At 41.3% G+C, this 12,037-nt stretch overlaps 1 protein-coding gene across 1 annotated transcript in view; it reads right to left on the reverse strand.

Moving 5' to 3' along the window:
• Positions 1 to 12,037, reverse strand: part of LOC137328116 (mucin-6-like) — a 553,886-nt gene that overhangs the window by 362,443 nt on the left and 179,406 nt on the right. The window contains exon 12 of the mRNA XM_067994296.1: positions 7,089 to 7,183. Coding sequence (XP_067850397.1) covers positions 7,089 to 7,183 — 95 coding nt within the window. The remainder of the gene's footprint in view (positions 1 to 7,088; positions 7,184 to 12,037) is intronic.

The following is a 12,037-nucleotide window of genomic DNA, read 5'->3' on the forward strand; positions in this document are numbered from 1 at the left end:
TCACAATCTCTAATTATACACACCACACACAGACAGAACGGGAATCACAATCTCTAATTATACACACCACACACAGACAGAACTGGAATCACAATCTCTAATTATACACACCACTAACAGACAGAACTGGAATCACAATCTCTAATTATACACAACACACACAGACAGAACTGGAATCACAATCTCGAATTATACACACCACACACAGACAGAACGGGAATCACAATCTCTAATTATACACACCACACACAGACAGAACGGGAACCACAATCTCTAATTATACACACCACACACAGACAAAACGGGAACCACAATCTCTAATTATACACACCACTAACAGACAGAACTGGAATCACAATCTCTAATTATACACAACACACACAGACAGAACTGGAATCACAATCTCTAATTATACACACCATACACAGACAGAACAGAATCACAATCTCTAATTATACACAACACACACAGACAGAACTGGAATCACAATCTCTAATTATACACACCACACACAGACAGAATAGAATCACAATCTCTAATTATACACACCACACACAGACAAAACGGGAACCACAATCTCTAATTATACACACCACACACAGACAGAACTGGAATCACAATCTCTAATTATACACACCACACACAGACAGAATAGAATCACAATCTCTAATTATACACACCAAACACAGACAAAACGGGAATCACAATCTCTAATTATACACACCACACACAGACAAAACGGGAACCACAATCTCTAATTATACACAACACACACAGACAGAACTGGAATCACAATCTCTAATTATACACACCACTAACAGACAGAACTGGAATCACAATCTCTAATTATACACCACACACAGACAGAACTGGAATCACAATCTCTAATTATACACCACACACAGACAAAACGGGAACCACAATCTCTAATTATACACAACACACACAGACAGAACTGGAATCACAATCTCTAATTATACACACCACTAACAGACAGAACTGGAATCACAATCTCTAATTATACACACCACACACAGACAGAACTGGAATCACAATCTCTAATTATACACACCACACACAGACAGAACTGGAATCACAATCTCTAATTATACACACCACACACAGACAAAACGGGAACCACAATCTCTAATTATACACACCACACACAGACAAAACGGGAACCACAATCTCTAATTATACACAACACACACAGACAGAACTGGAATCACAATCTCTAATTATACACACCACTAACAGACAGAACTGGAATCACAATCTCTAATTATACACACCACACACAGACAAAACGGGAACCACAATCTCTAATTATACACACCACTAACAGACAGAACTGGAATCACAATCTCTAATTATACACATCACACACAGACAGAACGGGAATCACAATCTGTAATTATACACACTACAAACAGACAGAACTGGAATCACAATCTCTAATTATACAGATCACAAACAGACAGAACTGGAATAACAATCTCTAATTATACACACCACACACAGACAGAACTGGAATCACAATCTCTAATTATACACACCACACACAGACTGAACTGCAATCATAATCTCTTATTATACACACCACACACAGACAGAACGGGAATCACAATATCTAATTGTACACACCACACACTGACAGAACGGGAATCACAGTCTCCAATTACACACATCACACACAGACAGACCTGGAATCACAATCTCGAATTATACACACCACACACAGACAGAACGGGAATCACAATCTCTAATTATACAGATCACACACAAACAGAACTGGAATCACAATCTCTAATTATACACACCACACACAGATAGAACTGGAATCACAATCTCTAATTATACACACCACACACAGACAGAACGGGAATCACAATCTCTAATTATACACATCACACACACAGACAGAACTGGAATCAAAATCTCTAATTATACACACCTCACACAGACAGAACGGGAATCACAATCTCTAATTATACACACCACACACAGACAGAACGGGAATCACAATCTCTAATTATACACACCACACACAGACAGAACGGGAATCACAATCTCTAATTATACACATCACACACACAGACAGAACGGGAATCACAATCTCTAATTATACACATTACACACAGACAGAACGGGAATCACAATCTCTAATTATACACACCACACACAGGCAGAACGGGAATCACAATCTCTAATTATACACACCACAAACAGACAGAACGGGAATCACAATCTCTAATTATACACACCACACACAGACAGAACTGGAATCACAATCTCTAATTGTGCACATTACACACAGACAGAACGGGAATCACAATCTCTAATTATACACATCACAAACAGACAGAACGGGAATCACAATCTCTAATTATACACACCACACACAGACAGAACTGGAATCACAATCTCTAATTGTACACATTACACACAGACAGAACGGGAATCACAATCTCTAATTATACGCATCACACACAGACAGAACGGGAATCACAATCTCTAATTATACACACCACACACAGACAGAACTGGAATCACAATCTCTAATTGTACACATTACACACAGACAGAACGGGAATCACAATCTCTAATTATACACATCACACACAGACAGAACGTGAATCACAATCTCTAATTATACACACCACACACAGACAGAACTGGAATCACAATCTCTAATTATACACACCACACACACACAGAACGGGAATCAGAATCTCTAATTATACACACCACACACAGGCAGAACTGGAATCACAATCTCTAATTGTACACACCAAAAACAGACAGAACTGGAATCACAATCTCTAATTATACACACCACACACAGACAGAACTGGAATCACAATCTCTAATTATGCACATCACACACTGACAGAACGGGAATCACGATCTCTAATTATACACATTACACACAGACAGAACGGGAATCACAATCTCTAATTATACACACCACACACAGACAGAACGGGAATCACAATCTCTAATTATACACACCACACACAGACAGAACTGGAATCACAATCTCTCATTAAACACACCACACACAGACAGAACTGGAATCACAATCTCTAATTATGCACATTACACACAGACAGAACGGGAATCACAATCTCTAATTATACACACTACACATGGTCAGAACGGGAATCACAATCTCTAATTATACACACCACACAAAGACAACGGGAATCACAATCTCTAATTATACACACCACAAACAGACAGAACTGGAATCACAATCTCTAATTATACACACCACACAAAGACAGAACGGGAATCACAATCTCCAATTGTACACACCACACACAGACAGCACGGGAATCACAATCTCTAATTATACACACCACACACAGACAGAACGGGAATCACAATCTCTAATTATACACACCACACACAGACAGAACGGGAATCACAATCTCTAATTGTACACATTACACACAGACAGAACGGGAATCACAATCTCTAATTATACACACCACACACACAGAGAGAACTGGAATCACAATCTCTTATTATACACACCACACACGGACAGAACTGGAATCACAATCTCTAATTATACACACCACACACAGACAGAACAGGAATCACAATCTCTAATTATACACACCACACACAGGCAGAACTGGAATCACAATCTCTAATTATACACACCACACACAGACAGAACGGGAATCACAATCTCTAATTATACACACCACACACAGACAGAACGGGAATCACAATCTCTAATTATACACATTACACACAGACAGAACGGGAATCACAATCTCTAATTATACACACAACACACAGACAGAACTGGAATCACAATCTCCAATTATACACACCACACACAGACAGAACTGGAATCACAATCTCTAATTTTACACACCACACACAGACAGAACTGGAATCACAATCTCTAATTATACACACCACTAACAGACAGAATTGGAATCACAATCTCTAATTATACACAACACACACAGAGAGAATGGGAATCACAATCTCTAATTATACACACCACACATAGACAGAACGGGAATCACAATCTCTAATTATACACACCACACACAAGCAGAACTGGAATCACAATCTCTAATTATACACACTACACATGGTCAGAACTGGAATCACAATCTCTAATTATACACACCACACACAGACAGAACGGGAATCACAATCTCTAATTATACACACCACACACAGACAGAACTGCAATCATAATCTCTAATTATACACACCACACACAGACAGAACGGGAATCACAATATCTAATTGTACACACCACACACTGACAGAACGGGAATCACAGTCTCCAATTAGACACATCACACACAGACAGACCTGGAATCACAATCTCTAATTATACACACCACACACAGACAGAACGGGAATCACAATCTCGAATTATACACACCACACACAGACAGAACGGGAATCACAATCTCTAATTATACAGATCACACACAAACAGAACTGGAATCACAATCTCTAATTATACACACCACACACAGACAGAACTGGAATCACAATCTCTAATTATACACACCACACACAGACAGAACGGGAATCAAAATCTCTAATTTTACACACCTCACACAGACAGAACGGGAATCACAATCTCTAATTATACACACCACACACAGACAGAACGGGAATCACAATCTCTAATTATACACACCACACACAGACAGAACGGGAATCACAATCTGCAATTATACACATCACACACACAGACAGAACGGGAATCACAATCTCTAATTATACACATTACACACAGACAGAACGGGAATCACAATCTCTAATTATGCACACCACACACAGGCAGAACGGGAATTACAATCTCTAATTATACACACCACACACAGACAGAACTGGAATCACAATCTCTAATTGTGCACATTACACACAGACAGAACGGGAATCACAATCTCTAATTATACACACCACACACAGACAGAACTGGAATCACAATCTCTAATTGTGCACATTACACACAGACAGAACGGGAATCACAATCTCTAATTATACACATCACAAACAGACAGAACGGGAATCACAATCTCTAATTATACACACCACACACAGACAGAACTGGAATCACAATCTCTAATTGTGCACATTACACACAGACAGAACGGGAATCACAATCTCTAATTATACACATCACAAACAGACAGAACGGGAATCACAATCTCTAATTATACACACCACACACAGACAGAACTGGAATCACAATCTCTAATTATACACACCACACACACACAGAACGGGAATCACAATCTCTAATTGTTCACATCACACACAGACAGAACGGGAATCACAATCTCTAATTATACACACCAAACACAGACAGAATAGAATCACAATCTCTAATTATACACACCACACACAAACAGAACTGTAATCACAATCTCTAATTATACACACCACACACAGACAGAACGGGAATCACAATCTCTAATTATACACACCACACACAGACAGAACGGGAATCACAATCTCTAATTACACACACCACACACAGACAGAACGGGAATCATAATCTCTAATTATACACACCACACACAGACAGAACAGAATCACAATCTCTAATTATACACATCACACACAGACAGAACTGGAATCACAATCTCTAATTACACACACCACACACAGACAGAACGGGAATCACAATCTCTAATTATACACACCACACACAGACAGAACAGAATCACAATCTCTAATTATACACATTACACACAGACAGAACGGGAATCACAATCTCTAATTACACACACCACACACAGACAGAACGGGAATCACAATCTCTAATTATACACACCACACACAGACAGAACAGAATCACAATCTCTAATTATACACATCACACACAGACAGAACGGGAATCACAATCTCTAATTATACACACCAAACACAGACAGAATAGAATCACAATCTCTAATTATACACACCACACACAAACAGAACTGTAATCACAATCTCTAATTATACACACCACACACAGACAGAACTGGAATCACAATCTCTAATTATACACACCAAAAACAGACAGAACTGGAATCACAATCTCTAATTGTACACATCACACACAGACAGAACGGGAATCACAATCTCTAATTATACACACCACACACAGACAGAACGGGAATCACAATCTCTAATTACACACACCACACACAGACAGAACGGGAATCACAATCTCTAATTATACACACCACACACAGACAGAACGGGAATCACCATCTCTAATTATACACACCGCACACAGACAGAATAGAATCACCATCTCTAATTATACACATCACACACAGACAGAACTGGAATCACAATATCTTTTTGTACACACCACACACAGACAGAATGGGAATCACAATCTCTAATTATACACACCACACACAGACAGAACAGAATCACAATCTCTAATTATACACATCACACACAGACAGAACGGGAATCACAATCTCTAATTATACACACCACACACAGACAGAACAGAATCACAATCTCTAATTGTACACACCACACACAGACAGAACTGGAATCATAATCTCTAATTATACACACCACACACAGACAGAACTGCAGTCATCAAGGCACAGAACGTTCAGGGAAGAGCCAACAGAGGTGTTCAAAATAATGATAGATTTTGATCAACAAAAACTGTTTCTGCTGATCAATGTGTTGAGAGAAAACATTTTCATGTAGAGTTTGTAAAGACATGTCATATCCCTCCAGAGACATGGTAGGAACAGAATCCACAAAAGCTTTTCAGAGGGACAAGTTTAAATATTTGAAAAATTAAAAGAGTACAGGGAAAAGACAGGGTAATGAGACTCAGTGGAGAGCTCTTTCAGAGAGCCAGCACCGGTGGAATGGGCTGAATGGCCTTCCTCTGTGCTGTAAATTGCTATAATTTCTGAACTGTTCAGTGAAGCTGCTGCCTTTTTTGCAAGTTGTGTCATATTTCGCCTTTTGTATGCAGGAGCCCTAACTCATGCACCACAAATACAGTCCTACTCAACTGTAAAGGTTTGATATTTAAAGATCATTCAAGAAATAAGAGAAATTTTAAAAAACTTTACCTCAATATAGTCAATTGGGCCCACAAAGGCATGGCACCTTCCAAATATGCTGCTTTTATTCAACAGCATCGAACAATAGCGCTGGGCATAATCCACTATCAAAGAGAAGGAGACAATATTACTGTTCTGTGGAGTCAGTGGGGTCAATTGCCCGATGCTGCTTTCAGGGAGTGACCCCCTTGCAGACAGTGGATACCCTGTCAGGATCCAGGCAGCTCTGTCCTCCCGATTCACTGATCCTCAGCATCCCTGGATTTTTCAATGTGGTGCTTCAAGCCTCTACGGAGGTCATTGTACCCCCAGAATTTATTGTCATTGATTTAACTGTGCCCCATGATGAATTACCTGTGATTTGAGGCCAATCAGCCCTTTGTGTGCTGCTCACCTCTTTAAAATGGGCGCTTGTCGGCTTCCACACCGTTTGTTTGAAAACAGCCGTTCTTGAAGCTGGCACTGACAAATCTTTTAGATGGCTGTTTGTTTTTTTTGTTGCTGCTCTTGTGGTTTGCCAAACTGATGTTTCTGCATTCATTGATTTTTGCAATAGTTTGTTTTTACTGGAGTTTGCTCTTGGAGTTCTGCACCAACCTCCAGACACTCTGTTGTTTCCCCCATCAGCTGCCCACCTTAGCTCCTACCAGACTGCTCAGCATGGGAATTCCATTTGGCCTCCCAATGGCTGTCTTGGATTTCGAGGAGGAAGGGGAGTTCCTGCAGAGGGAATAAATGCAGGCGCATTTGGACCTCAGACATCTGACACCCACCAGGAATCCCCCAGCAACTATGTTTTGGGACCCAGGCAAACCTACTGGAGACATACCTTTGCTGTCTGGGAAGATTGGGTTTGTTTTCCTTGGAGCAGAGGAGGCTGAGGGGGGACATGATTGAGGTGTACAAAATTATGAGGGGCACAGATAGGATGGATACTAAGGAGCTTTTTCCCTTCGTTGAGGGTTCTATAACAAGGGGACATAGATTCAAGGTAAAAGGCGGGAGGTTTAGAGGGGATTTGAGAAAGAACTTTTTCACCCAGAGGGTGGTTGGAGTCTGGAACTCACTGCCTGAAAGGGTTGTGGAGGCAGGAACCCTCACAACATTCAAGAAGCATTTGGATGAGCACTTGAAATGCCATAGCATACAAGGCTACGGACCAAATGCTGGAATATGGGATTAGAGTAGACAGGGCTGATGGCCGGCGCGGACACGATGGGCCAAAGGGCCTCTATCCGTGCTGTATAACTCTATGACTCTATGACTCTATGTCTCTGCTGCACTGGGGAGGCTGTCACTATGTTGTGCTGTCTGCAGGAGCCCGACCTCTAGCACAGGGACAGGCCTGGCCCGTTGCTGTGATAGTCACGACAGCTTTCAACTTTTATTGGACCCTTTCATGTCACTAATGCTGATACTGCCCAGATTAATCAAATGCTGGTCCACCAATGCAGGTGACAAAGTCTTGTTTGCCAGTGGAAACTCTTTCGGCACTTTCCCCTTAGAAAGGAAGCAGACATGACAGGGAGCAACCCTTTTACCAGGTGACTGGCTTCCCTCATTGATGGCACACATGCAGTCTCAAGGTCCCTGACAACATCCATTGGCATTTATCATTAGGAAAGGCTTTAATTTTATTAATGTACCAGAGGTGTGCACCACAGGAACAGAATAATGAGGAGAATGCAAAGCGCCCTAGTAGCTGCACGATGTTTCCTTTTTGTGCCAGGCTCATGTCCCCACCCAAGTTGAAACAAAGGTTTTGCTATGGACAGATCTGCTCCAAAGACCTGGGATGGTCTCATACATCATAGAATGTACCGCACAGAAACAGGCCATTCGGCCCAACAGGACCATGCCAGTGTTTATGCTCCACACGAGCCTCCTCCCTCCCTTCTACATCTAACCCGATCATCATATCCTTCTATTCCTTTCTCCCTCATGTGTTTATCCAGCTTCCCCTTAAATGTATCTCTGCTATTTGCCTCAACTACTCCATGTGGTAGTGAGTTCCACATTCTAACCACTCTCTGGGTAAAGAAGTTTCTCCTGAATTCCCTATTGGATTTATTAGTGACTATTTTATATTTATGGCCCCAACAAGTGGAAACATCTCCTCTACGCTTACCCTATCAAACCCTTTCATAATCTTAAAGACCTCTATCAGGTCACCCCTCAGTCTTCTCTTTTCTAGAGGAAAGAGTCCCAGCCTGTTCAATATTTCCTGATAGACATAACTAGGTATCATTCTAGTAAATCTTTTTTGTACCTTCTCCAGTGCCTCTATATCCTTTTTATGATATGGAGACCAGAACTGTGCACAATACTCCAAGTATGGTCTAACCAAGGTTCTGTACAAGTTTAACATAACTTCTCTGCTTTTCAATTCTATCCCTCTAGAAACGAACCCCAGTGCTTTGTTTGCTTTTTTATGGCCTTATTAACCTGTGTCGCTACTTTTAGTGATTTGTGTATCTGTACCCCCAGATCCCTCTGCTCTTCTATCCCATATAGACTCTTAGGAGTAAGTGGCCCTCTTTAATCTTCCTACCAAAATGCACCACCTCATACTTATCTATATTGAAATTAATTTACCAATTACACCCATTCTGCAAGTTTATTAATGTCTTCCTGTATTTTGTCACAGTCCTCCTCAGTATTAACTATACACCCCAATTTGGTGTCGTCTGCAAATTTTGAAATTGTATTCTGATTCCCAAGTCCAAATTGTTTATGTAAATTGTGAACAACAGTGGTCCCAGCATCAATCCCTGTGGAACACCACTTCCCACCTTTTGCCAGTCTGAGTAACTATCTTTAACCCCAACTCTCTGTTTTCTGTTTTGTAGCCAGCTTGCTATCCATTCTGCTACCCGTCCCCTGACTCCACATGCTCTGACCTTAGACATCAGTCGACTATGATCGAAGGCCTTTTGAAAATCCAAATATATTACATCTACTACATTACCCCGTCTACCCTTGCTGTTACTTCTTCAAAGAATCAGAATCAGAATCTCAAAAATAATCAGTCTACCGTATGATTTCACTATTCAGGAGAGGAGACAGAGCAGGAGGAGGAGGAGGAGGAATGGCTCAGGCTGATGCACAGGAAGATTGTTGGGTCAATCTTTATTTGAGAGGACTTTCAGGTAAAACCCACACTTGCGTCCATTATGCTTATGCCTATTTTTGTTAAACCAGTTATATAAATGCAAGTTCTTTCTTTCTTATCACTTCAATTGGATTAAGCTCCTGCTTTGTTTTTCTACCCTACACTAACCCCATTACCAACAGACTGCGTCTAATCACCACTGCCTTTACGACCATCTTTTCATTCATATGTCCTTTCAGATAATAAATCAACACAATATATTGTAATGAAGGTGTAACTAGTTTATTGGACTACTCAAGAGGTGTTTTCCTGCCTCACTGTTTGCTATTTCCAATGCTTGCCCTTGTTTAGAGTCTACGATGTGTTGTTGTCTACTTCCCAATCTCATGCTTTAAGAAATTTTAAAGTTGACTTTAAAAAATCTTAAATGTACCCAAAATAAACTTTAAAAATCCTCGCCCGCAGTCTGCTCCGGTTTCCCGTGGCCTTCAGCCCCGCAGCACCTCTGGCCAGACCTCAACATCTCCTCCAACCGGAGAATCTTCCCGCTGGCAGTCGCTGGGCAGCAGCCCCTACAGCGCACCATATCCCCAGCCATCATCATCATGTGGTGAGACGGGGGCTGGATAATCTATCCTGACCCGGGGGGGGGGGGGGGGGGAAGGAAAATCTCCGAGGCACTTTTTTGGTGAGGGTTTGGCGATCGGCCTTTTCACCCCATTTTCTTCCCATTATCATTCCAGGCTCACCTACCAATAGGTGAATTCCCAGAGGAAAGCCAGGGCAACCTGTATCCTAGCATATTTAACACGCAACCTCTGGGCTGTAGTCGGGTCTCTGTAATTGTTACCACATGCTGCCCCCCCCCTCCACAACCCCCTTCCCCAGCTGGATTTGTGCTTTTAGCCTCTCTGTTTTATTTGTAATGCTCCTAACATCAATATAACGACCGCTTGTTTGCTGTCTTTCTCTTAGCTTTCCCATCCATTGCTCCTCTTGTCTCTGTTAGTTTACCATCTTGTTTAATTTCTGTAAATATTCCCACCTCCGTCACCCCAGCTTTTTCCCTGTGCCCTGTGCTATCTATTTAAAGATTTTGATTTGCTCCCTTTATCAGTTTAAATTCTGCCCAGGGTCTGCTCTGTGAGGATTTTGATACCGGTTTGGTTCAGGTGAAGCCCTATCTGTATGGCTCCCCCTGCCCCAGAACTGGTTCCAATGCTCTAAGAATCTGAAGCTCTCCTTTCTACACTATCACATTAAAGTGTCTAATCTGCTTCTCCCTAATGGACCCAGCACATGGCACTGTGAGCAATCCTGTGATTTCACTCTGGAAGTCTTGCTCTTCAATCTAAAGCCTAACTCCCAAAATCCTTTTGTATAACGTATACCCTACTCTTTCCTAAGTCATCGGTTTCCAGGTGAACAATGACTTCTAGCACTTCTCCCTCCATTATAGAAGCCCTGCTCTGCTATGTACCTTATCCTGACGCCTGGGAGACAATACAGAACTGCTGGTCAGAGCTGCCTAATCCTTTCATCACAGAGTCCTCCCCACAACTATCCTTGCCTGTTTATATGAGTATCTTCGGGGGGCTCATTTTCCTTTCTTGGTGAAAGTCATCACTAAAAGTTTAAGAAATATGTTAATCCCATTGAAGTGATAAGAAAGAAAGAACTTGCATTTATATAGTGCCTTTCATGACCTCAAGCTATCCCTTTGCACGCCATAGCCAATGAATTGCTTTTAAAGTATAGTCACTGTTGTTTCCTTGGCAAACATGGCAAGCCGATTTGCATACATCAAAGTCCCAAAAACATCAATGAGATAAATATCCAGTCTTGG

The sequence above is a fragment of the Heptranchias perlo genome, chromosome 12 (assembly GCF_035084215.1).
Source record: "Heptranchias perlo isolate sHepPer1 chromosome 12, sHepPer1.hap1, whole genome shotgun sequence".
In the NCBI taxonomy this organism is placed as follows: domain Eukaryota; kingdom Metazoa; phylum Chordata; class Chondrichthyes; order Hexanchiformes; family Hexanchidae; genus Heptranchias; species Heptranchias perlo.